This window comes from Molossus molossus, unplaced genomic scaffold, assembly GCF_014108415.1.
Source record: "Molossus molossus isolate mMolMol1 unplaced genomic scaffold, mMolMol1.p scaffold_m16_p_1, whole genome shotgun sequence".
Lineage (NCBI taxonomy): Eukaryota > Metazoa > Chordata > Mammalia > Chiroptera > Molossidae > Molossus > Molossus molossus.
Window position 1 is genome coordinate 226,003,367 of NW_023425344.1, and position 27,409 is coordinate 226,030,775.

The 27,409-nt window shown below is 41.0% G+C and overlaps 1 protein-coding gene and 1 pseudogene across 7 annotated transcripts in view; one reads left to right on the forward strand and one right to left on the reverse strand.

Annotated features, from left to right (window-relative positions):
* The window catches only part of ZFYVE1 (zinc finger FYVE-type containing 1), a 73,257-nt gene that overhangs the window by 13,325 nt on the left and 32,523 nt on the right, over window positions 1-27,409 (reverse strand). For 5 of the 7 annotated variants that reach the window (XM_036260912.1, XM_036260902.1, XM_036260874.1 and 2 more), the window contains one exon: window positions 25,454-25,668. Coding sequence is in view for 4 of the 7 variants with exons in the window: in XM_036260902.1 (XP_036116795.1) it covers window positions 25,454-25,668 (215 nt within the window). In the remaining 3 variants the exon portion in view is untranslated. Of the gene's footprint in view, window positions 1-1,548; window positions 1,644-25,453; window positions 25,669-27,409 lie in introns of those variants that run through there. The other 2 variants (XM_036260922.1, XM_036260931.1) reach the window with 2 other exon arrangements.
* Window positions 9,601-10,835, forward strand: LOC118629542 (annotated as a pseudogene).

A 27,409-nucleotide genomic window follows, 5' to 3' on the forward strand; every position in this document is an offset into this window, starting at 1 on the left:
TAGTTGGCAACTTTGCACTCTCTGTGCCTACTTCCTCCGGTCTTATTTTTTATCCTCACCCGAGGACATTTTTGTATTTATCTTCAGATAGAGCGGGGGGGGGGGGGGACATCTATGTGAGAGAGACACATCGATTGATTGGTTGCCACCCACATGACCCCAATCAGGGCCGAGGACAACTGTGACCAAGGTACATGCCCTTAGCAGGAACCGAACCCGGGACTCTCCAGTCCACGGGCCAATGCTCTAACCACTGAGCCAAACTGGCCAGGGCTCTGTGCCTATTTCCTTATCTATAAAATGGGGATGCTAGAAGTACCTTTCTCAGTACGGATGTTCATGAGTTACCCATGTAGAGCACCAGACACAGGTTGAGAGCTCAGAAAACATTAGTTGCCATTATTATTATTATTATTATTTTTTTTTATGCTGAAAAATTTATTTTCTTCCTTAGATACCCTCACTACCTAATCCAGATAATGCAGGTGATCTAAGAACTTCTCTCCATGATAGCTCATTAGTCTTCACAGCTGCTTGCGTGTGTGGGTGAATACAGTTAAGTCCTCACTTAATGTCATCAATAGGTTCTGTGACTTGAAGCGAAATGATGCACAACGAAACCAATTTTACCATAGGCTAACTGATATAAACAAGAGTTAAATCCCTACAGCACCTCAACATTATAGCAAAACCACATTTGAGGACCTGCTGTATTTAGCTGCAAAAAGATGCTTATATACCTGGAGGTGATAGAAAAGGTAAAAAGAGAGAAAGAGAGAAACTAAATGTAGAAGTTACTGAAGAGGTATAAGGGACACCAGAGAGAAGTATTTTTAGCTCCTGAGTTTTTTCTTCTAAGTGGGTAACTAGAAGGGTAACCTAAGTACTAGTTTATCTTAGGAAAAATAATATATTTCATGAATTCTACAGATGGGTTGAATTCCGGGGTGGGGAGTGGGAAATGCTACTCCCCAGTAAATATAAAAGTGCAGCTCAATAACAGTGACAGCATAAGCTCCTTTCTGTTCCAAAACCCAAGTGGCCTGGTTCACTTCTCTGAAAGTTGTTCAGAAAAAAGGGGGCATTTCTAAGTATCTCAGAGTTTGGCATGAAACAATCTGCAGCCTGATTCCCATGATGCATATGCCCACAGAACCTCTAACGCTGCCTGCCCTAAACAAATCAACTGTTGGCTTATGTTGGCCAGGGCAACAGCAACCTCTTATGACATCAGAGAGAGAACTCTTACTAAGCTAATTAGCCCCAGCACTTCATACACTGCTCACCCATCCTCTGAAATGCCGAGAAACACAAAAAGCATCTTACTTCCCTCACAAGTCACTGAAATAATGAGTCAGACCTTCAGGAGGACTTAACATGAATCAGGAGTATGGGAATATTCAGTAACTGTTTAAAAAAAATCTGTTGTGTGTTTTGGATACAAGGGTAAGGAGAAACTATCCTCCTTCCTCTTATACCCTGACTGTTCCATTCCAGCATAGCTACTACTACCTAATCCATATACTTTGTCTTTCGAAAATTCCAAACCTCACATCATTCCAGGATTTCTTGGGCTCGCCGCCTCCTGAAGTCCCAAAGCTGTACGAGAACGGCAGGGAAGGAACTCTCCAGAAAAAGCTTGGGGAAGCATTTGAGGTAAGTCTGGGAAAGGTTGCCTGGAGATCAGATCCTGAACCTTAGTTGTCCTGGCAACGTATGGCTCTTCCTGGTGAACCTGAAAGGTTAGTTCCAGTCATCAAGAGCTAGCAGTGAATTCTCTGATTCAAAATGGATTCGTACACAATCAACGATGCCATCCCTAATAGCATATAACAACTTTATAAATTCTTAATAAATACATCCTGATGTGATGGAATTAGAAAGTCAGAGTTTCTACATTTAGATATCAGAGGCTAAAAGAAGTATTATATAAAACCTATACAATTCAATTTCAAAATGATTCTCTCAATTAGTAACTATAATACAGACAACAGATATAATTCAATATTAAACTCCCTTATTCAACAGAGACCTGGGCATCTCTTTTCTTTAAACAGCTTTACCTGCTTACTCAAGGTATACTCATAGGAATCTGGGCTGTTACTACAATGGTACCTGAGCAGAGGAGTGAGTGGTCAGGAAGTGGGAAATAACCCAGCTGGAAAGGAGGCACTGGGACCTGAACCAGTGTGGCGAGAAGAGTGATCAGGTCAGCAAGATTGATCAAGAAACACAGGGGCAAGCAAAGCTGAAAGTGACTGCCTCTCTCTCACTCACTCTCCTTCTCTCTCCCCCACTCACTCACTCTCCTTCTCTCTCTCTCTCTCTCTCTCTCTCTCTCTCTCTCTCTCTCTCTCTCCAAACTCCTCAATCTTTCTCATTAATCACATTCTTGTTCAATGATGACCATGAGAAGTAGCACTGGGGCCCTGGCCAGTGTGGTTCAGTGGATACAGCACTGGCCTGTACACAGAAGGGTCTCATGTTTGATTCCCAGTCAAGGGCACATACCTGGGCTGCAGATTCGATCTCTGGCCCAGTCAGGACGCTTGCAGGAGGCAACCAATTGATTTGTTTCTCTCACATCGATCTCTCCCTCTTCCCACCCACTCATCTTCCCTCCCTTTCCATTCTTTCTATAAATCAATGGACAAAATACCTTCCAGTAAGGATTAACAACAACAAAGTAGCACTTGTGTTCCCTTTGAATCCAACAGTGCTACATCAATCAGGTGGACTAAGATGAAGCTAATAACTTTTAAAGTATATATTAATGGACACAACTGGTACAAGACTAGATTCGGAGACCCTTCTTGGAGACCCACTTCACAGATTCTCCCAAAGGGACTGGTTCCAGAAACTACATATGACTTGGACTCTGCTGGATTTTTTATGAGTACTCTTCATTCCTGGGAGCAGTGTGGCATTAAATACAGGAGAGGGTGACAAGAGAGGATATAGGACATCATCTGGTGACTGAGACTCTTCTTGGAAGCTCCTGTAGCCTTCCACAGAGAGCAAGGACTGAGCAGACCTCAGCTTCTCACTTTTCCTAGCTCCTGGGGAAACACTGACTGAAGAGTCTCTGCAGACAGACAGACACCTTCACGGCACAATGGACTTTGCGGCCTTCCTGGCTGAGCTCCAAGCAGAGGCCAGCTGCCCCGTCTGCCTGGATTACCTCACAGACCCAGTGACCATTGAGTGTGGGCACAACTCCTGTGGCTCCTGCATCCACCAGCGGTGGGAAGGTCTCCAGGACATCTTCCCCTGTCCTGTCTGCCTCCACCACTGCCCTCACAGGGACTTCAGGAGGAACCCCCAGCTATGTCACATGACTGATATGGTTCAGCAGATTCCCACTACAGGGAGCCAGAGGAAACTGCAGGAAGAAAAACCCCTGTGTGAGAAGCACAAAGAGGATCTGATCCTGTTCTGAGAAGGACCTGGAGCTGTTGTGTCCCCAGTGCAAGGTCAGGTCTGACCACCCAGATCAGCCCCTGAAACCAATTGTGGAAGCTGCAGCCAGTCACAGAAGAAAGCTCAAAAGCTACACTGAGCCCCTGATGATGGATGTTGAAGATGCTGAACTGGGTTATGAGAAGCAAGTTGCAATAGTTTTGAAAGCAAAAAGAAAGATAGAAAATTGGAAGAAAGAATTACATGATGAATCTAAAGAACTTAAGTATTCCTTGGAAGTAGAGTACAATGAAATTAATGCCAGCCTACTGACGGAAGAGAAGGATATTAAAGAAAAACTAACTGAAAAGGGAAGGCAAATTTCAAACTGTCTGTTCACACTAAAAAATCTGTTAAGTGAAATAGCAAAGAAGTATTTGCAGACAGACCCGGATTTACTCACTGGTGTGGAAAGTGTCCACAACAGGTATGCAAACCTAGAGACCCCCGCAGTCTTTTCCTGTGAATTAAAGAGGGCGAGTTTCACTCTCCCCCCACATTACTTTGGCCTGCATAAAATGATGAGCACATTTCAGGTACACGTGACACTGGATCCTGAAACTGCCCATTGGAGTCTCATTATCCTAACAGATAGAAAAAGTGTGGCACATAGGACAGCAGATGGTCTTCATGATCCTCAGGCACTTACTCCTTACCTAGCTGTCCTGAGTTCTGAGGGATTTGATTCTGGCAGGCACTTTTGGCAAGTAGAAATACTAGGATCAGGTGAGTGTTTCCTAGGTGTGTGTAAAGAATCTTTCTCCCCAAACACTCTCATAGCACCGTCTCCAAGCAATGGATGCTGGCAGCACCAGCTTTGCACTAGTACGTACGGCCCATTGGATATAGGGCTACTGCAGATTGGCATTTTTCTGGACTATGAGTTGGGAGAGGTTTCATTTTATAATTTAAAAAATAGTTCAGCCCTGGCCGGTTTGGCTCAGCGGTTAGAGCGTTGGCCTGCGGTCCGGAGAGACCCGGGTTCGGTTCCCGCTAAGGGCATGTACCTCGGTTGCAGTTTGTCCCCGGCCCTGGTTGGTCGTGCGGGTGGCAGCCACTCGATGTGTCCCTTTCACATCGATGTTTCTCTCTCTCTCTCCCTCCTGCTCTATCTGAACAAAGAATGAAAAAGTGTCCTCGGGTGAGGATAAAAAAAATAATAATAAAAATAAAAATAAAAATAAAAATAAAAAATAGTTCAAATTTGTGTAGATTCACTGCTCGATTTACAGAAAAAATTGTACCTTATTTCTGTTGTGTAAATTCTTAAAGATCTCTTCAAATCTGCATCATGAGAGATAAATGATGAACAAGTTGGAGAAAATTTTGTGTGTGGTTAATTTAGGAAATGAAAGGGGTTACATGTTAACCTGACAAGCTCAGGGAAGGCCTCTCTGGATGCCTTGAAAACTCAAAGACGTCAAGTTAACCACAAAGGATGGTTTGAAATGAAAACTTTTAACTAAATCAGTTTATGATAGGTAGTCATGGCCTAGGCATCTTCCCTGACAAAGGTCAATCTTTACCTTAACTGAGCCTGCCTATTGTCATTTTACATCTAAGACAACATATCTTTGGAATGTCTAAGTAATTTTCCTACTACTTCTGGACCCCTCAAAGCACAGACACCACTCTGCAGAGACGACAAATCCCCTCATTGTTATTGTGATCATTGCTGACTGTCACCTACCCTAGACCCACCTATGTAAAAGATGTATGTGTCTATCGTTTAACTTTTCATTTTATCCTAGAGGTTTCCCCACTTTGCTTCTCCCACATCCCTAATCTGTCACCAGTGAATCTCATGTAACCCACTTGCATCTTCTCTTTGGATTATAATGTATAAAATAAGGTGCAAAACTGCCATTCTGTGGAGCATTATCTCAATTCCTTTCGATTTTGCTTCCTGGCAATTGTCAGTTTGGCTCAAATAAACTCACAAACATTCCTCAAAAAATAATAAATAAAGTATATATCAATGGCATTAAAAAGAATAAGGTATGTACTATGTACTAATAGAAGGATAACCAAGATGCATAATTACATGAAAAAGAAAACCACCAGTTTTGGAATAGTATGAATATATGATCCCATTTATGAAGAAAAAAGATGAGTAGGTGTGTGTGTATGTATGCACATGCACTTATATAGCACTGGACATTTTTAGAAGCACATACAAGAAACTACTTACAATGGTTATCTACAAAATAAGAGATTATGGGGAAGGATTTAACTTCTCTATGATCCCATTTATTTAGGGAGAAAAATACATTATATACATATACTTATGTATGCCACTAAAAATTTCTAGATGCATACAAAAAAATATTAACAATGGTTATCACGGAGTGAGGGGGAGAGGAGAAAAAGGGACTCAACTTATGCTGTACACATTTCAGTACTATTTGAAATGTTTATCATGAACACACAAATTTCATAATTTCAAAAATGATTTTTTTCAATTAAAATAACCAAATACTCAAATACAACTTATGGGGATGCCCTTTCGAGAGGTAACTAGCAATATGTATCAGGAACTTTAAAAGATGGCCACATACTCTGATCTTCTTAGAAGTGGAATAACTACTGAAAAGGAATATAGCACAGTTAAAAGCACAGACTTGGAGCCAGACTACCTGATTCAAAATCTCCGTCACTTACTAGATGAGTCATCTCAGGCAAATTAATTCACCTCTCTGTGCCTCCATTTCTTTATTTCATAGAGCTGGTATGAGGAGTAAATGAATTAATACATGTGCAATACAGAGCACAGTACACAGCACAGGTTGGCCAACAGTAGTAGTGACATCTAATCTATCCTAAGGAAATAAGCAGCATAATATCTTTAAATACAAAGAAAATATAGTAGGGAAAATGGAAACCACTATTAAAGTAAGAGCAGAATTACTACATGTAAAAAATGATCCCTACATATAAATGAAAAGCATGCAGCTATTTAAAAGACATTTTCATAGAATATTTAATGGCATGGGAAAATGCTAGGATTCAATGTTTCAGGCAAAAAAATAAGGTATGTAGTTACACACACATACACACACACACACACACGCATGCGCGCGCGCACACATACACATCACGACCCCAATTCTCTTTTTTAAAATAAGGAGCAAGGATCAAAAACACTATAATTTATCTATTTTTTGCACACTTAGTTTGCATTTTGTTACTATTACAAAGAATGCTATTAACATCCTAATATAGGTCTCCTTGTGTTCCGGTGGAAGTTTCTTTAAGGCAAATTCCTAGAAATGATATGGCTAGAATACATACTATACATATTTTATCTACACTAAGCATTTATAAATTACATTTCAAAATAATTCTACTAATTTTAACTTCAACTGGCAGTTTATAAGAGTTTACTGTTCCATATTCTTTTTGATATTTTATTGCCAGACTTTTCCATTGTCTTCCCTTGTGTTATTGTGATTTTCGCTTTTATTTCTTTGATTGCTGGAGAGCTGATTTCTTTATTTCTTCATCACAGTTTTGATTGCCTTTTAGGTAATCTGTCTCTCCATTTTCCTAAAACATTTACATTTTTAAACAATATTCTTGTATATTTTATATAAAATTTTAAAAATCATGTAGAGCCCTGGCCAGTTTGGCTCAGCGGTTAGAGCGTCGGCCTGCGGTCCGGAGAGACCCGGGTTCGGTTCCCGCTAAGGGCATGTACTTCGGTTGCAGTTTGTCCCCAGCCCTGGTTGGTCGTGCGGGTGGCAGCCACTCCATGTGTCCCTTCACGTCGATGTTTCTCTCTCTCTCTCTCCCTTCCTCTCTCTCCCTCCCACTCTATCTGTACAAAAAATGGAAAAATATCCTCGGGTGAGGATAAAAAAATTTTTTAAAAAAATCATGTAGAAAAATAATCATATAAATAATACTCCTAGCCTTCTCAAATGTTTACTCAGTGAGTTAGTGAGGAACTGGATAAGGGAAAGAATGCCAGGGAGAGGAAAAAAAAAATGGGAGAAACAGGAAGCCAGACAAGTTATTCTGGCATTGATAATTTACCTGTTTATGCCACAATTTTCAACCATTTAAAATTTTTTTTTTTTTTTATTCTCACCCGAGGAAATTTTTCCATTTTTTTGTTCAGATGGAGTGGGAGGGAGAAAGAGGAAGAGAGGGAGAGAGAGGAAGAGAGAGAGAGAGAGAGAAACATTGACATGAAAGGGACACATGAAGTGGTTGCCACCCGCATGACCCAACCAGGGCCGGGCACAAAACGCAACTGAGGTATGCACCCTCAGCGGGAACCGAACCTGGATCTATCCTGACCACAGGCTGACACTCTAACTGCTGAGCCAAACTGGCCAGGGCGATTTTCAACCATTTTTATCTCATGGCACATATAAACTAATTACTAAAATTCTGCAGCACACCAAAAAATGTATTTTTTTGCAGATCTAAAAAAAAATAGGTATATTTTTGATTCATTCACACCAGACGGTTATTGTTGTATTAACTATGTCATTTTTTTTTTTTTTTTGACAATCTAAGGAAAAAGACATCAGTGCCACTGACTAAATAGTCAGATGTTGAATGTTTTAAAAATTATTGCAGTGGGCCCTGGCCAGTTTGGCTCAGCGGTTAGAGCATCGGCCTGCAGACCAAAGAGTCTTGAACCCTTGGCTGGGTTCAATTCCAGCCGAGGGTACGTACCTTGGTTACGGTTAGTCTCCGGCCCCAGCTGGGGTTGTGCGGATGGGAACCAATCAATGTGTCTCTCTCACATCGATGTTTCTCTCTCTTTACCTCCCACTCTGTCTAAAGATAAATGTAGCCCTGGCCGGTTTGGCTCAGCGGTGAGAGCGTCGGCCTATGGTCCTGAGAGACCCGGGTTCGGTTCCCGTTAAGGGCGCGTACCTCAGTTGCAGTTTGTCCCCGGCCCTGGTCGGTTGTGCGGGTGGCAGCCACTCGATGTGTTCCTTTCACATCGATGTTTCTCTCTCTCTCTCTGTTCCTCTCTCTCCCTCCCACTCTACCTGAACAAAAAATGGAAAAATGTCCTCTGGTGAGGATAAAAAAAAAAAAAAGATAAATGTAAAATAAATAAATAAAATAAAATAAAATAAATTATTGTAGCACACTGGTTGAAAATCACTGGTTTATGTCCATTCCCACTGTTTTGTTCTAAAAAGGACTCAAGGCTACTTGTAGAAATAAATACAACATAAAACAAAATAAAAAATAAGTGGAGAAGAATAGACAGCCATTACATTTTACATTGTTATGAACTCTGAAGACTGTATTTTAACAGCAATAAAACTCTAGTGGGTCAATTTGCCTATAATACAGACCTCACAGGTAGCTTTCTATTACAGTATAATCAGAGAATTAACAACTTCTAATATAAAGTGAATTAAAACAAAACACCAACCGCCCTGGCAGGTTTGGCTCAGTGGTAGAGTGTCAGCCATCAGACCAATGAGTCGCACGTTCGATTCCAGCCAAGGGCATGTACCTCGATTGCGGTTCAGTCCCCAGCTCTGGTTGGAATCATGCAGGAGGCAACCAGTCGATGTGTCCCTCTCACACTGATGTTTCTCTCTCTCCCCTTTTCTCTCCCTCCTACTCAATCTAAAGATAAATAAAAATATATATATATATATATATATCGTCGTGTGAGGATTAAAAAACAAAAACAAAAAACCAACCAATAAAAAAAGACAAAAACAATTTTTTCAAAGATTTGAGTAAATTGCAAGAACTCCACAATTGGCCCTGGCCAGGCAGCTCAGCTGGTTGGAGTGTCATCCCAATACGCCAAGGTTGTGGGTTCAATGCCCATATAAGAATCAACCAGTGAATGCATAAATAAGCAGAACAACAAATCAGTGTTTCTCTCTCTCTCTCTACCTCTCTCCCTCTCTCTCTCCCCCCTTTCCTCTCTAAAATCAATCAATAAAAAATTTTTTAAAAAAAGAACCCCAGAGGACACGTAATGCACGGTCCCTGCAGCTGGAAGATGGATGGCCGCATGGCTCCAGGCAGCGTCCCTTCCCCGGCCGAAGTAGGCTCCTTTGATTGTCAGTCACAATGTGAAAAAACAAAAAAACAAACAAAAAAAACCCAACCAGATTCCTTTGCTCTGGGAAATAGTAACCCTGAAGAATACATCTGCTTGCAGGGAGAGAAGATGTGATGGAGATGCTTGAAGAAGATTTTACATGCTCAATCTGTTGCAGTCTGATGATCCTCGAGTTTTGCCTGGCTCACACAACTTCTGCAAAAAATGCTTAGAAGAGATCTTAGAGGGGATTGGGCGGAATTCATTGTGGAGGTCATCGCCATTCAAGTGCCCTACATGCGGTAAGGAAACTTCAGCCTCTGGAGTCAATAGCCTGCAGATTAATTACTCCCTGAAGGGTATTGTGGAGAAGTATAACAAGATCAAGATCTCTCCCAAAATGCCAGTGTGCAAAGAAACTTGGGGCAGCCTCTCAACATTGTCTGCCTCACAGATATGCAGCTGATTTGTGGAATCTATACTACACATAGTGACACGTCTTCTGTTCTACTGAAGATGCCTATGCTCGAAAGGGATGCCTTTGAATCCCTCTTTCAGACCTTTGAGACTTGGAGTTGGGGAGATGCTCTTTCTTTCTTGAATACCTTGGAAACTAACAAAAGGAAATCTCTACAGTTACTGACTAAAGATTCAGATAAAGTGAAAGAGTTTTTTGAGACATTACAACATACATTAGATCAAAAGAAGAATGAAATCCTGTCTGACTTTGAGACCATGAAACTGGCAGTTATGCAAGCCTATGTCCCAGAGATCAACAAACTCAACACCATCTTACAGGAACAATGAATGGCCTTTAACATTGCTGAGGCCTTCAAAGACATGTCAAAACCAATCATATTTCTGCAACAGATGCAGGAGTTCAGGGAGAAAATAAAAGTAATCAAGGAAACTCCTTTACCTCCCTCTAATTTGCCCACAAGCCCTTTAATGAAGAACTATGACACCAGTCAGTGGGAAGATATAAAACTAGTAGATGTGGATAAACTTTCTTTGCCTCAAGACACCGGCACATTCATTAGCAAGATTCCCTGGAGCTTTTACAAGTTCTTTGTGGTAGTCATTCTGCTTGGCCTTCTCATTTTCTTCAGTCCTACTACATTCCTAGAATGGTCTTTTTTTTAATGAATTCTCAACCTGAAAAGACCATCTTTCACACTTCAGTTCGTATCTGACTAAATCAACTGATTTTGTAGAACAGTAAGTTTTTTACTGTTGACAGGTGACAGATGGCTTTTTCATTTTCAGTGAAAGATTCAAGAATTTTACCTTGGTGGTGCTGAATAATGTGGCAGAATTAATGTGCAAATATAAACTATTATAAAATCTGTTTCAAGTGCATAGTTCCCTGTCTTTTGTTAGACATTAGAGAACAGAGTGGTAGTTCACATTTGGTCAAAGATTCCAGTCAGATATTTTCCTCCAAAAGTACTCCTTTCAAAAATAATGTCTTACGTATGTTGTTCAAATTAAGTAGCATAAAGATAAAAATAAAATTTAATAGTAGTCCTGAAGTCTCCTTCCTTCTTAAAGAGTACTTTTGAAATAAGCATCGTCCTCCCCAATACTGGTTGTGTTTATGCCATGTAAACAGGGGAGGTGGAAGAGCACATGATCTAATATTGTACTGATGAGGTAATGCAATAGCGATTGTTCACTGAAGCATACAATAATAAAGACTACTCTTGTAAAGCAAAAAAAAAAAAAAAAAAAAAAGAACCCCACAATTACTTGGTGAGTCCAAAATATATGCTTAAACAAGCAATTCCCTGCCATGAACAAATGCAGTGGGTCTCACATCTCAGTATAGCATAGCCCCTACCTCATAGACAATATGGGGTCCAGGTGTAACTCTAAGGACACCACTTATCAAGAATTATCAGGGGATGGGGAGGAGGGTGCCAATGGGGTAAAAAAGGAGAAACATCTGTAACAAAAATAAAATAAAATAAAATAATAATTTAAAAAAAAAAGAAATCATCAGAAGTAATTCATATCACCTCATAAGAATACAGTGTAACAGCACTGACCAGTTTGGCTCAGCAGTTAGAACATCAGCCTGCAGACCAAAGAGCTGCAGGTTTGATCCCCAGCCCCAGATGGGGTCGTGTGGGAGGCAACCAATCGATGTGTCTCTCTCACATCAATGTTTTCTCCCTCTCTCTCTCCTTCCCTTTCACTGTCTGAAAATCAATGGATAAATAGCCTCAGGAGAGGATTAAAAAAAAAAAAAAAATACAGTGTGACTATTTTTCTTAAAAGTGCCCAACATGCCCTGGCCAGTTTGGCTCAGCGGTTAGAGCATCGACCTGTGGACCAGAGTTCCGAGTTCAGTTCCCACTAAGGGCACGTACTGTGGTTGTAGTTTGTCCCCGGCCCCGGTTGGGGTTGTGTGGGTGGCAACCAGTTGATGTGTCTCTCTCACATCGATGTTTCTCTCTCTTTCTCTTCCCCCTTCTCTCCCGCCTGCTCTATCTGAAGATAAGTACAAAAATGTCCTCGGGTGAGGATAAAAAAAATAAAAAGAAAGTGCCTAACAAACTGGGCTGGAGTTGACCATCCAAGATTCCTAAGAGTAAAATCCCTGAGCACTAATTACTGCTTACAGCACTGTGTCCCTCACTGTCTTATTGGCCTCGTAGTCAAAACTCATATGATCAGATTTACAGCCCTCTGTATAACCAAGTATGGATTCAGCCTCTTTTGAGAATGTTTGTAATATTCAGGTGTGATCTTCCACTTTGACTACCTTTGAGTAATTACAAGGCCATTAGCCAGTACATCTAAGCACACTTTATTTTTTTTTTTATCCTCACCCGAGGACATTTTTCCATTTTTTGTTCAGGTAGAGTGGGAGGGAGAGAGAGGAACAGAGAGAGAGAGAGAGAAACATCGACGTGAAAGGAACACATCGAGTGGTTGCCACCCGCACGACCGACCAGGGCCGGGGACAAACTGCAACCGAGGTACATGCCCTTAGCGGGAACTGAACCCGGGTCTCTCTGGACCGCAGGCCGACGCTCTAACCGCTGAGCCAAACCGGCCAGGGCCATCTAAGCACACTTTAATCACTAATTCCAATTAGATGTATTTCATGAATTATTCAAATATAATAATTTTTCAATTTTTTGTAGTAGTATTCATAATAGTTAATACTTACTGAACATTCACCATATACCAAGTACTTTGCTTCTTTAAGTATGTTGTTCTCATTTAATCCCCACCTCAACTTCATTAGGAACATTCTATTACTATCCCTATTACACAGACAAGGAAAAATGTTTGAAGAAGTGCTGTAAGGGCAAAGACTGTTGTCTAGCTTGTTCTCCACTCTATTTCTAGCGCCTCACGCTCTACCTGGCACATAATGCACTCATTTATTTGTTGAATGAATGAATGAACGAATGAACGAACGAACAAACAAATTAATTCATTTCCCAAGACCAAGCAGCTGATAAGTGGAAGAACTGGGATTCTGACACAAGTCTGACTTCAGAGCCCAAGCTTTTAACCAGTGTCTTGGTCCATTCAAGCTGCCATATAAAATACCACAGACTAGGTGGATTAATATAAATGGATTTCTAATAGTTCTGGAGGCTAGAAGTCCAAGGTCTGGGCACCAATATGGCCAGGTTCTGATGAGAACCTGCTTTCTGGTTCATAAATGGTGTCTTCTCACTGTGTCTTCTCTTAGGGGCTAGGGAGCTCTCTGGGGCTTCTTTCATAAGGGCATTACCTTCATTCATAAGGGCTCCACCCTCATGACCCAATCACCTCCCAAAGCCCCTCCTAACACCAACACACTGGGCATTAGGATTTCAACACAGGTATTTTAAGAGGACACAAGTATCCAGCCTATAGAAACTATGCAAAAACCACAAACCTTTCTTGGAGGGTAACTTTTCATTTTTATATATTACTTAAAACTTTTTAAAAAGTTGCAAGAATAATTCACGAAACTCCCATACACAATTTAACCAGATTCACTAATTGTTTACATCGTGCCCCACTGCAGGCCTTTTAAACTCAATGAATTAAGCAAATCAACATATGCCCAAAGTTTTTTCCTATGTAAACCAGAGCCTGCCTAGCTTTATGCCAAATTCACTTGTATTCCTTCCTTCCTATTCCTCCCAGTCTCAGTCTCTATCCCCTAACCCTTGGGACATCCTCATATACCAGCTCCAATCTTCTTGTCAACATTTCCCTGGGTTTTCTCCAGATCTCGAAACCCCAGCACTGCCCGAAAGGCCCTGCTCCTTTAAAGCACTTCTGTCCAAAGCCTGCAGCCATAGTAACAAAGAAGTGTGCACAAAGCAAACCATAAAAAGTAATCAGTACTCACTGGGATCATGTTCATGAATTCATTATAAAAAATGGCACAATAAAGAAGTACAGCCCTGGTCAGTTTGGCTTAGCGGTTAGAGCATCAGCCCGCGGACCAGAGAGACCCGGGTTCAGTTCTCACTATGGGCACGTACCTTGGTTGCAGTTTGTCCCCGGCCCTTGTTGGGATAGTGTGTGTGGCAGCCAGTCAATGTGTCTCTCTCACATCGATGTTTCTCTCTCTCTCTTCCTTCCTCTCTCCCTCCTGCTCTATCTGAAGATAAATGCAAAAATGTCCTCGGTTGAAGGTTTAAAAAAAAAAAGGAGTACATAGTGGCCTGGCTGGTGTGGCTCAGTGGTTGAGCGTCGACCCATGCACCAAGAGGTTGCTGGTTTGATTCCCAGTCAGGGCACATGCCCAGGTTGTGGGCCCAATCCCCAGTGGGGGGCATGCAGAAGGCGGCCAATGGATGTTCTCTCTCGTCGATGTTTCTAACTCTCTCTCCCTCTCCCTTCCCCTTTCTCTAAAATCAATAAAAAATTTTTTTTTTTAAAAGTACTTAGTGAAGATAATATACTGTGTTAAAGTAAAATCTTTGAAATACTAAAAATAAGCATAATAGAAAAAAAGACACTAAATAAGTAAAAATACTTAAAATGAGATTCTATATCCAACAGTATGAAATGATAGAAATATGATAGATGTTCACTGTTTATATGTACAAGAGTGGGCAGAAGTAGGTTTAAAGTTGTTCACATGGAAAAAGACATGCAAGTTGCGGTTTATCCTTGGCCATGGTCAGGGTTGTGCAGGAGGCAAACAATCAATGTGTCTCTCTAACATCAATGTTTCGCTCTCTCCCTCTCTCTCACCCTCTGTCCATCTCTATCTGAAGATAAATAGAAAAATATCCTCGGGAATTACAAAATGGCAGCAGAGTGAATAAACTACACAGACCATCTCCCAGGACCAAACTGGAATTACAACTAAAATAGAGACAAATCGTTGGGAAAAACCAACAGAAAAGCAGCTGGAGAGGACCTATATAACCATGGTCAGAAAGAGGACACTAAATCGAGCCTGGTAGGAACTGCGGAGGTGCGAGAGGGTGGGCAGGGAGCCCAGGGACAGCAGCTGTTTTAGCTGTGAGCAGCTCCCTCGGGGTTAAAATTCCAAGCCAGCTCCACAGCGCAGATGGCTAAATTAGTTATAGCCACTCACCTTGGGCTCTGGCAGAGGGACAACAGACTGGACTGGAACCGTGTGGATACTAGGGAGCTTTGAAAGCTGGGAGAGCAATGGAAGTGTTTTGCTGAATCACTACCGCACAGGAAATCTTACTCAAAGAGCCCCTTCCCAGAGTCCCAGGGAGAATCAACACGCCCTCCCTCAGAAGTATAACACTACCTTGCCAGGCCAGAGAAATGCAAATTGAGGCTCATTAATAGCCAGCAAGCATCTGTCCCACCCTCTGGAAATCCTCTTACCCTGAACACGAGAGGGGTTTTTATTTTTTCATTCACTTGAGGGCTACAACCCAAGGCTAATCAAGTAAATGAGACTAATAGCCTCCAGGCAAAAAGATAGAGAATAAATGAACCTTTCCTGAGCTTGCAAATCTACCCAGGAAAGTAAGACTTGACAGTGGGGTTTAATGTGGGTTCTCCCACACTCATCCAAACCCAGTAGAGGGAGCCACAACCGGTGGAAAACCAACACCCACAGGGAAAATTGGGCAGGCTTCAAAACCCACTGAGACAGCCAAAATGGTAAATCAAAGAAACAAATCTCAAATGAAAAAACAAGATAATTTAACAGAAGATGAAATAAATGAAAGGAAATTGAGCAAGCTATCAGAGAAAGAGTTCAGAGTAATAATCATGAGAAAGCTCAACAGCATGAGTAAAGATATAGAAGCACTGAAAACCAACCAATTGGAATTTAAGAATGACACAGCAGAAATAAAGAACACACTGGAAGGAATAACCAGCCAAGTAGAGAAGGTCAAGAATAGGATCAGTGAATTAGAAGACAGGGTAGAAAAAAATCAACCAGAGAACCAAAAAGAAAAGAAAAGAAAAAAAATTAAAACAAAGGATGACAGCCTAACAGAACTGTGGGACAACATGAAACATAACAACATCCACATTATAGGAGTTCCAGAAGAAGAAAAAAATGAGCAAGGGTTAGAGAATATATTTGAAGAAATAGTGATAGAACACTTCCCTAATTTGGTGAAGAAAAAAGGCATACAAGTACAAGAAGCACAGAGAGCCCCAAGTAAGAAGAACCCAAACAGGCCCAAACCAAGACACAGTAATTAAAATGCCAAAAATTAAAGACACAGAGAGAATTCTAAAGGCAGCAAGAGGTAAGCAACAGCTTACCTACAAAGGAACCCCCATAAGGCTATCAGATTATTTCTCAACAGAAACACTTCAAGCCAGAAGAAAATGAATGGCATGAAATAATCAAGGTAATGAAAAACAAGGATCTGAATCCAAGACTATTCTATCCAGCAAAGCTATCCTTCAAAATAGAAGGTAAAATAAAAAGCTTCCCAGACAAAAAAAAAAGGCTAAGGGAATATATTAGTAACAAACCAGCACTGCAAGAAATGTTAAAAGGGCTGCTGTAATTAGTAGAAGATACAGGAAGAAAAACAGAACCACAATAAACAGAAATGGCAATAAATAAGTACATATCAATAATAACCTTTAATGTAAATGGATTGAATGCTCTGATCAAAAGATAGAGTAACTGACTGGATAAGAAAACATGACTCAAAATATATGTCGTTAACAAGAGACCCACCTCAGAACAAAAGACTCACATAGGTTGAAAGTGAAGAGATGAAAAAAAATCTTCCAAGCAAACGGAAAGGAAAAAAGAACTGGAGTAGCAATACTCATATCCAATAAAACAGACTCCAAAATGAAGGCCATAGCTAGAAACAAAAAAGGCCGCTACATAATATTGAAAGGATCTATCCAACAAGAAGATATAAACATATATGCACCCAACATAAGAGCACCAAAATATATTTTAAAACTTCTGGAAGACTTCAAAGAAGAAACAAACATCAATTCAATCATAGCACGGGACTTCAATACCCTGCTGACATCAATGAATAAATCCTCTACACAAATATTAACAAGGAAATAGAGACTCTAAATGATGCACTAGATCAAATGGATTTAATAGATATCTACAGAGAACTACACTCCAAAACTGCAGAATTCACATTCTTCTCAAGTGCACATGGGACATTCATTCTCAAAGACAGACCACATGTTAGGACACAAACTAGGTCTATAGAAGTTCAAGAAGACTGAAATCATATCAAGCATCTCAGATCACAATGGCATGAAACTAGAAATCAATTACAACAAAAGCACACAAAAACATTCAAACACATAGAGGCTAAATAGCATGTTATTAAATAATGAATGTGTTACCAAAGACATCAAGGAAGAAATTAAAAACTTCCTGGAAACCAATTAAAATGAATATACAGTCCTGGCTAGTTTGGCTCAGAGGTTAGAGAATCAGCCTGCGGTCCAGAGAGACCCAGGATCGGTTCCCGCTAAGGGCATGTACCTTGGTTGCAGTTTGTCCCCAGCCCTGGTTGGGTCGTGCAGGTGGCAACCACTCAATGTGTCCCTTTCACATCAATGTTTCTCTCTCTCTTCCTTTTTCTCCCTCCCACTCTATCTGAACAAAAAACGAAAAAATGTCCTCCAGTGAGGATAAAAAAAAAAGAAAGAAAACGAAAACATGACAACACAAAGTCTATGGAAAGCAGCAAAAGCAGTTCTGAGAGGGAAGTGAACAGCACTACAGGCCTACCTCAGGCAACAAGAAAAATTTCTAATTGACTATCTAACCTCACAACTTAAAGAACTAGAAAGCAAGCAAGCAAACAAACAAACAAACACAAAACCCAGAGCAAACAGAAGGAAATAAATAGTAAAGATCAGAGCAGAAATAAACAATATAGAGACTAAAAAAACAATTCAAAAGATCAATGAGCCCTGGCCAGTTTGGCTCAGTGGTTGAGCCTTGGCCTGCGATCCAGAGAGTCCCTAGTTCGGTTCCCGCTAGGGGCATGTACCACCAAAAATAAATAAATCAATGAAACAAAGAGCTGGTTCTTTTTTTTTTTTTTTTTTTTTTGGTACATGCCCTTAGCGGAAACCGAACCCAGGACTCTGGTCCACAGGCCGACGCTCTAACCGCTGAGCCAAACTGGCCAGGGCAAAGAGCTGGTTCTTAGAAAAGATGAACAAGATTGATGGACCCTTAGCTGGACTCAACCAAGAAACAAAGAGAGAGAACCCAAATAAACAAAATCAGAAACGAAAAGAGGAAAAGTAACAACTGACACCACAGAAATACAACGGATCGTTAACAAATACTATGAACAATTTATAAGCCAATAAATTGAACAATCTAGGAGAACCAGAAAAATTTCTAGAAACACGGTCTCCCAAAACTGAACCAGGAAGAGATAGAAAACATAAACAGACCAATAACAACTAAGGAAATTGAAGATGCAATCAAGAATCTCCCAGCAAACAAAAGCCTGGCCCTGGATGGCTTCACAGGGGAGTTTTACCAAACATTTTAAGAACTAACACCCCTTCTCCAAAAAATATTCCAAAAAATTCAAGAAGGAAGACTTCTAAACACATTTTATGAGGCCAGCATAACTCTAATTCCAAAACTAGATAAAGACATTACATAGAAAGAAAACAACAGGCCAATATCCCTGATGAACATAGATGACAAAATCCTTAACAAAATATTAACAAATCGGATCCAGCAATATATTAAAAAAATTATTCACCATGACCAAGTGAGATTCATCCCAGGGATGCAAGGCTGGTACAATATTCACAAATCAAAAAATGTGATACAACACATAAACAAAATGAAAGATAAAATCCATATGATCATATCAATAGATGACTGAAAAAACATTCAACAAAATCCAGCACCCATTTATGATAAAAATGCTCAGCAATGTGGGAATAGAGGGATCATATCTCGACAAAATAGAGGCCACATATAAAAACCCAACATCATATTCAATGGGCAAAAACTAAAAGCATTTCCCTTAAGAACAGGAACAAGACAGAGATGCCCACTTTCACCACTCTTATTTAACATAGTATTGGAAGTCTTAGCCACAGCAATTAGACATGAACAAAGAATAAAAGGGATCCAAATTGGAAAGGAGGAAGTGAAACTGTCATTATTTGTAGATCACATGATACCATACATAGAAAACTTTAAAGACTCCATAAAAAATCTACTAGATTTAGCCCTGGCTGATTTAGCTCAGTGGTTAGAGTGTTGGCCTGCGGTCCAGAGAGACCTGGGTTCGGTTCCTACTAAGGGCAAGTACCTCGGTTGCAGTTTGTCCCCAGCCCTGGTTGGGTTGTGCAGGAGACAGCCAATGTGTCCCTTTCACATCGATGTTTCTCCCTCTCTCTCTTCCTTTCTCTCCCTCCCACTCTATCTGAACAAAAAATGAAAAAATGTCTTCAGGTGAGGATAAAAAAAAAAAAAAAAATCTACCAGATTTAGCCCTACCCAGTTTGGCTCAGCAGTTAAAGTGTCGGCCCGCACCCACCCAAGCTGTTGCCAGTTGCTTAACCATAGGATTGGCCTGTCTTGGTTCCTGCTTCAGGTTTTTCCTAAAATCTTTCAAACGAGCAGCATCTGGTCTCTGCTAGCCCCATACCGCTGGTTAAGTAATACACAGAAACAAACACAGGGAGGCAGCCAAAATGAGGAGACAAAGAAACAGGTCCCAAATGAAAGAACAGAACAAAACCCCAAGAAAAGAACTAAGCGAAATAGAGATAAGCAACCTAACAGATGCTGAGGTTAAAATACTGCTTATAAGGATACTCAATGAACTCAGTGAGAACCTCAGTGAACTTAGTGAGGGCCTCAAGAGCATAAAAAAGGACCAGTCAGAACTGAAGGAGGCATTAACTGAAATAAAGAATAATTTACACAGCTTCAATACTAGAGTACGTAAATCCAAGAAGCAAACCATCGATTTGGAATATAAGGAAGCAAAAAACGCCCAATCAGAACAGCAAAAAGAAAAAAGAATCCAAAAAAATGAGGAGAGTGTAAGGAGCCTCTGGGACAACTTCAAGCATGCCAACATTCGCATCTTGGGGGTGCCAGAAGGAGAAGAGCGAGAACAAGAAATCGAAAACCTGTTTGAAACAATAATGGCAGAAAACTTTCCTAACTTGGTGAAGGAAACAGACATACAAGTCCAGGAAGCACAGAGAGTCCCAAACAAGATGAACCCCAAGAGGCCCACATCAAGACACATCATCATCAAAATGCAAAAGGTTCAAGACAAAGAGAGAATCTTAAAAGCAGCAAGAAAAAGGCAGCTAGTTAACTACAAGGGAGTTCCCATAAGGCTGTCACAGCTGATTTCTCAAAAGAAACTTTGCAGGCCAGAAGGGAGTGGCAAGAAATATTCAGAGTGATGAAAAGCAAGAACCTACAACCAAGATTACTCTATCCTACAAAGCTGTCATTTAGAATAGATGGCCATATAAAGACTTTCCCAGACAAGAAAAAGTTAAAGGAGTTCATCACCACCAAACCGTTATTATATGAAATGATGAAGGGTCTTTTTGAAGAAAAACATAAAATATATGAACAAACGAAATGGCAATGAATACGTATCTATCAACAATAGAATCTACAAACAAAATAAACAGGTAGATCAGAAACATTCTCATAGATACAGAGAACATTTTGTTGGTTGCCAGATGGGAGGGGGTTGGGATAATGGGTGAAAAAGGTGAAGGGATTAAGAAGTACAAATCCATTGTTAGACTGACAAACCTCAAAAGGAAAGGGGTTGGGGGAGTGGGAGGAAATAAACCAAAGAACTTATATGCATAACCAATGGACACAGACAACAGTATGGGAAAAGGTGGGAGGGGGGCAGGAGTGGGGAGGAGGGGGTCAATGGGGGAAAAATGTGGAACATCTGTAATACATTCTACATTCAACAATAAAGATTAAAAAAAAAAAAAGTGTCGGCCCACGGACCAGAGAGAACCAGGTTCAGTTCCCTGCTATGGGCATGTACCTTGGCTGCAGTTTGTCCCTGGCCCCGGTTGGGGTTGTGTAGGGGGCAACCAGTTGATGTGTCTCTCTCTCACATCGATGTTTCTCTCTCTCTTTCTCCATCTCTCCCTCCCACTCTATCTGAAGATGAATGCAAAAATGTTCTTGAGTGAAGATTAAAAAAAAAATCTACTAGATTTAATAAACGAATTTGGCAAAGTAGCAGGATATAAAATTAACATCAAGGAATTGACAGCATTCTTATACACCAATAATGAACTCACAGAAAGAGAAACTAAAACACAATCTCATTTACCATTGCGGCAAAAAATTAAGATACCTAGGAATAAACTTAGCCAAGGAAGTAAAGGACCTATTTGCAGAAAACTACAGGACATTGAAAAAAGAAATAGAGGAAGAAATAAAAAAGTGGAAGCATATACCTTGATTGAAAGAATTAACATTATTAAAATGTCCATAATACCCAAAGCAATCTATAGATTCAATGCAATCCTCAACAAAATACCAACGACATATTTAACAGAACTAGAACAAATACTTCAGAAGTTTACATGGAACCAAAAAAATCCTGAATAGCCACAGCAATCTTGAAAAAAAAAAACAACGTAGGAGGGGATCACAATACCAGATATCAGATTATACTACAAAGCCATTGTAATGAAAACATCCTGGTACTGGCACAGGACAGGCATGTAGATCAATGGAACAGAACAAAGAACCCCGAAATTGACCCAAGACATTATGCTCAATTAATATTTGACAAAGGTGGCAAGAGCATATAATGGAGTAAAATCAGCCTCTTCAATAAATGGTGCTGGGAAAATTGGACAGCTACATGCAAAAAAATGAAACTAGACTACCAACTTAAACCATACACAAGAATAAACTAAAAATGGATAAAAAACTTAAATGTCAGTCAATAAAAATCCTAGAAGAAAATGTAGGCAACAAAATTTCAGACATCACACGCAGCAGAATTTTTACTGATACAAAGCCTAAGGCAAGAGAAAGAAAGGAAAAAATTAATACATGGGACTACATCAAACTAAAAAGCTTCTGCACAGCAAAAGATACAACCATCAAAATGGAAAGGCAACCCACTGTACGGAAGAGCATAATTGCCAATGATACATCAGATAAGGGATTAATTTCCAAAACATACAGTGTACTATACAACTCAACAAAAGAAAGACAAAGAAACCAATTAAAAAACAGGCAGAGGGCCTAAATAGACACCTCTCCAAACAGGACATACAAATGGCCAAGAGACATATGAAAAAATGCTCAAAGTCACTAATCATCAGAGAGATGAAAATTAAAATGACTATGCAGTCCCACCTGCCAGAATGGCCGCCATCAACAAATCATCAAACGAGTGTTGGTGAGGGTGTGGAGAAAAGGGGACTCTACTACACTGCTGGTGGGAATGCAGACTGGTGCAGCGACTATGGAAAACAATATGGTGTTCCCTCAAAAAATTAAAAATTGAATTGCCATTTGATCCAGTGATTCCACTTCTAGGAATATATCCTAGGAAGCCTGAAACAAGAAGCCTTAAACACCAATCAGAGAGAATATATGTACCCCTATGTTCATAGCAGCACTATTAACAATTGCTAAGTGTCCATCAATAGATGAGTGGATAAAAAAAAAACTGTGGCACATAGTGGAACACTATATAGGTGTAAGAAAGATCTTGTATACTTTGTGACAACATGGAGGGACCTGGAGAGTATTATGCTAAGCCAATTAGAGAAAGACAAATACCACATGATCTTATTTATTTGTGGAATATAATGAACAAAAAAAAGCTGATGAACAGACCCAGAGACAAAGAAAGGAGTATGGTTCAGACTGACAAACCTCAGAGGAGAGGGGCAGTGGGGAGGGATAAGATAAACCAAAGAACTTATATGTATGTATGGGTAACCAATGGACATAGACAACAATGTTTGGGGATGGGGGCTAGGGAGAAGGGTGTCTGCGGGGGGGGGGGTACATCTATAAGAAAAATAAATTAATTAATAAAAAAAATTATTATTATTTTTTTATCCTCACCGAGGACATTTTTGCATTTTATCTTCAGATAGAGCAGGAGAGAGACAGGGAGGAAGAGAGAATCATCGATGTGAGAGAGACACGACTGGTTGCCACCCACACAACCCCAACCAGGGCCAGGGACAAACTGCAACCAAGGTACGTGCCCTTAGCGGGAACTGAACCCAGGTCTCTCTTGTCCATGGGCTGACGCTCTAACCACTGGGCCAAAACGGCCAGAGGAAGGGAAAAAAAAAAAGTTTTTTTTTAAAGAAAAAGAAAAATATACTCGGGTGAGGATTGAAAAAAAATAATGCAACCGCCATCCATCACAACGGGAAATTATGGAACAGCAAGGTGCTTTATAACAGGATTTTGCTGTATTATCCAAACAATACATTGATACCACTGCTGGGATACATAAGAAAAACAATTCACCTGATTGTAAGGAACAAAGGTACAATGCTTAGAGAGGTTTCCCCAAACGTGGGCCTCACATCAATGCTGTACAGACATGATTACAGGAGAAATTACTACCTTTTCAATCTTTTTGAAAATGTCAGATTCTGTGAAGGGGAAAGTCTCACTTAGGTAACACTGTATCTTTATCATCTCCAAACACTTGCTAATCTCCCTTTTAATATATTTTTTGTTGACTTTTTTTCAGATAGAGATGAAGGGAGAGGGGGAGAAAGAGAGAAACATCAATGAAGAGAAACACTGATTGGCTGTCTCTTGCACACCCCACACTCGGGATGGAACCCACAACCTGGGCATTTGCCCTGACCAGGAATCAAACAGGCAACCTCTTGGTGCAAGGGAGGACACTCAATCCACTGAGCCACACTTGGTGCTAATCTCCCTTTTAAATAAAGAAAAATAGCCCTGGCCCTGGCCGGTTTGGCTCAGCGGTTAGAGAGTCAGCCTGCGGTCCAGAGAGACCCGGGTTCGGTTCCCGCTAAGGGCATATACCTCGGTTGCAGTTTGTCCCGGCCCTGGTTGGTCGAGCGGGTGGCAGCCACTCGATGTGTCCCTTTCACATCGATGTTTCTCTCTCTCTCTCTCTTCCTCTCTCTCCCTCCCACTCTATCTGAACAAAAAAAATGGAAAAATGTCCTCGGGCGAGGATAAGAAAAAAAAGAAAACCAGCCCTGGATGGTTTGGCTCAGCGGTTAGAGTGTTGGCCTGCGATCCAGAGAGACCCGGGTTCGGTTCCCACTAAGGGCGCGTTACCTCGGATGCAGTTTGTCCCCAACCCTGGTTGGTCGTGCAGGTGGCAGCCACTCGATGAGTCCCTTTCATGTCGATGTCTCTCTCCTTCTCTTCCTCTCTCTCCCTCCCACTCTATCTGAACAAAAACCGAAAAAATGTCCTCGGGTGAGAATAAAAAATTAAAACAAAAAACAAGCTCCAGTCTTAGAGCTTTTCATGAGCAACAATCTCTAGAAAGGAAGTAATATGGTATTTTATTTGCTGAGAGGCAGAAGGAGCTCTAGAGTAAAACAGCCTGGTTTATGCCTGCTGCCACTTAGGAACTAAGTGTAATTGATTCCTTCATCTCTCTATGCCTCAGTTTCCTCATCTACAAAAATAAGGATGGCAATAGTACTCACCTCATAGAGTTGCTGTAAGGATTAAATGAATGAATCCTCTGAACTTTGATACCTCATAAATAGCAATTACTGTTATCATATATCTGTTTCTTCTTTTTGTCTTGACCAAATTTCTACCTGTGATACTAGTTTTTCATTTATAATGATTACAAAATGTTGCCTTCTTAAATAAATTAATTTAGGTTAAAAAGAAAAAGAGAACAGAGGAGTCTATATAAAGAAAAACACAACCCTGGCCGGTTTGGCTCAGCAGTTAGAGCGTCGGCCTGCAGTCCAGAGAGACCTGGGTTCGGTTTCCACTAAGGGCACGTGACTTGGTTGCAGTTTGTCCCCAGCCCTGGTTGGGTCGTGCGGGTGGCAGCCACCCGATGTGTCCCTTTCACGTCAATGTTTGTCCCTCTCTCTCTCTCCCTCCCTCCCACTCGATCTGAACAAAAAAAAATGGAAAAATGTCTCGGGTGAGGATAAAAGAAAAAGAAAAAAACACAAAGCTGTCCAGATAACTGAGACTGAACACAAAGTCAGCTCACCAGGGCTGGGCCACACCACCTATCAATTAATGCTTTTTCCTATTGCCTAAAAGCCTAGTTTTCTGATATAAAGACTTACCACTTTTTAACTATCACCCAAGATTCCTCTGCACTTGAGCTCCTAGAAAGATGAGCTCATTCAATAGGTGTAAACTCCACTTGTGCACTTCCTTTTCTCGTAACCTCTCTTTCCAGCCCACGTTTCCAATCACAAGCACTAACAAAAGCTCCTGAACTGAATAGTCTCACCACCCACTGGTAATACAGTGAGAAGCACTTGAGGCGGGAGCCAACTGACCTTCAGGGCTTTGAAGATGACCCCTGGGTGCCGGGGAGAACGGGTGGTGTTGTTCTCTAGTTGCTGCTCCAAAGCACGACGAAGTCCAGAGAAGTCTGTGGGAGGGTTGTAAGTCCTGGTTCCCTTATAGTGAATGGAACTGAAGGCTTCAGGGAAGCGGCCCAGCTTCCGGAACCGGTCCTGGATGAGCTTCTCTGGCACCTCTGATGGGTGATCTGGACAAGTAGAAATGAGTACATAAACAGTGCCCTTTCTTTTATTTATTTATTTACTTACTTATTTATTTATTTATTTATTTTTCTTTATTGATTTTTACAGAGGCAGGGAGAGAGAAAGATAAAAACATCAATGAGCAAGAACATTGATTGGCTGCTTCCTGCATGCCCCCCACTAGGGATTAGGCCCACAACCTGGGCATGTGTTCTGACCAGGAATCAAACCAGCCACCTCTTGGTGCACGGGTCGGCGTTCAACCACTGAACCACACTAGCTGGGCTCTTTTATTTATTTTTAATCCTCACCCGAGGATATGTTTTTACTGATTATGAAGAGAAAGGAAGTGAAGGACAGAGAGAGAAAGGAACATCAATCAGTTGCCTACTATACACAGGAATCGAATCCTCAACCCTTTGGTGTACGGGACAGCGCTCTAACCAACGGAACCACTTGGCCAGGGCAAGAGTGACCTCTCATTAAAAAAAAAAAAAAGCAGCAGCAGCAGCAGCAGCCCTGGCCTGTTTGGCTCAGCGGTTAGAGCATCGACCTGTAGTCCAGAGAGACCCGGGTTCAGTTCCCGCTAAGGGCATGTGCCTTGGTTGCAGTTTGTTCCTGGCCCTGGTTGGGTTGTGTGGGTGGCAGCCACTCAATGTGTCCCTTTCACGTTGATGTTTCTCTTTCTCTCTCTTCCTCTCTCTCCCTCCTACTCTATCCGAACAAAAAATGGAAAAATGTCCTCGGGTGAGGATAAAAAAAAAATCACCTGTCTTTCTTCTGATCTCACATATATAAAATACATAAGCAGCCTGGCCGGTGTAACTCAGTGGATTGAGCGTTGTCCTATGGACTGAGAGGTCCCAGTTCAATTCCTAGTCAAGGCATATGCCTGAGTTTCAGTCTCGATCCCCAGGTGGGGCATGCAGGAGGCAGAAGACTGATGTTTCTTTCTCACATCAATGTTTCTATCTCTCCTTTCCTCTCTTAAAAAAAAAAAAAAAAAAAATCAATGTAAACATATTAAAATCTACTCATTATAAAAAATGCAAATGTGTTAAAACATAAAAGGAAAAATATGTATACCCTCTGCTCCCTCCTATTCCCCAAAAGTAATTACAATATTTGCCTTTTCAGACTTTTTTCCCTACACACTTACCAACACATATATACAACTTGCTTTTTTATTTTTTATCCTCACCAGAGGACATTTTTGCATTTATCTTCAGATAAAGCAGGAGGTTCGAGAGGGAGGAAGAGAGAATGAGAAACATCAACGAGAGAGAGACATATCAACTGGTTGCCACCCACACGACCCCAACTGGGGCAGGCACAAACTGCAACCGAGGTATGTGCCCTTAGCGGGAACCGAACCTAGGTCTCTCTGTCCACAGGCCGATACTCTAACCACTGAGCAACCGGCCAGAGCACAACTTGGTTTTTTATCACTTAATAACATACTTTAAATATCTGTCCTTGTCATGATACTCTGAGTTCCTTACACTTAAAAATATGTTTTTTTTCTTTATTGATATTAGAGAGATAAAAGGTGGGGAGAAAGAGATAAAAATATTGATGAGAGAGAACATCAACTGGCTACCTCCTGCATGCCCCACAATGGGGACTCAGCCCACAACCTGGGCCTGTGCCCTGACCAGGAATCGAACCAGCAACCTCTTGGTGTATGGATCAATGCTTAATCACTGAGTCATACCAGCCGGGCGGTTCCTTATACTTTTTAACAGC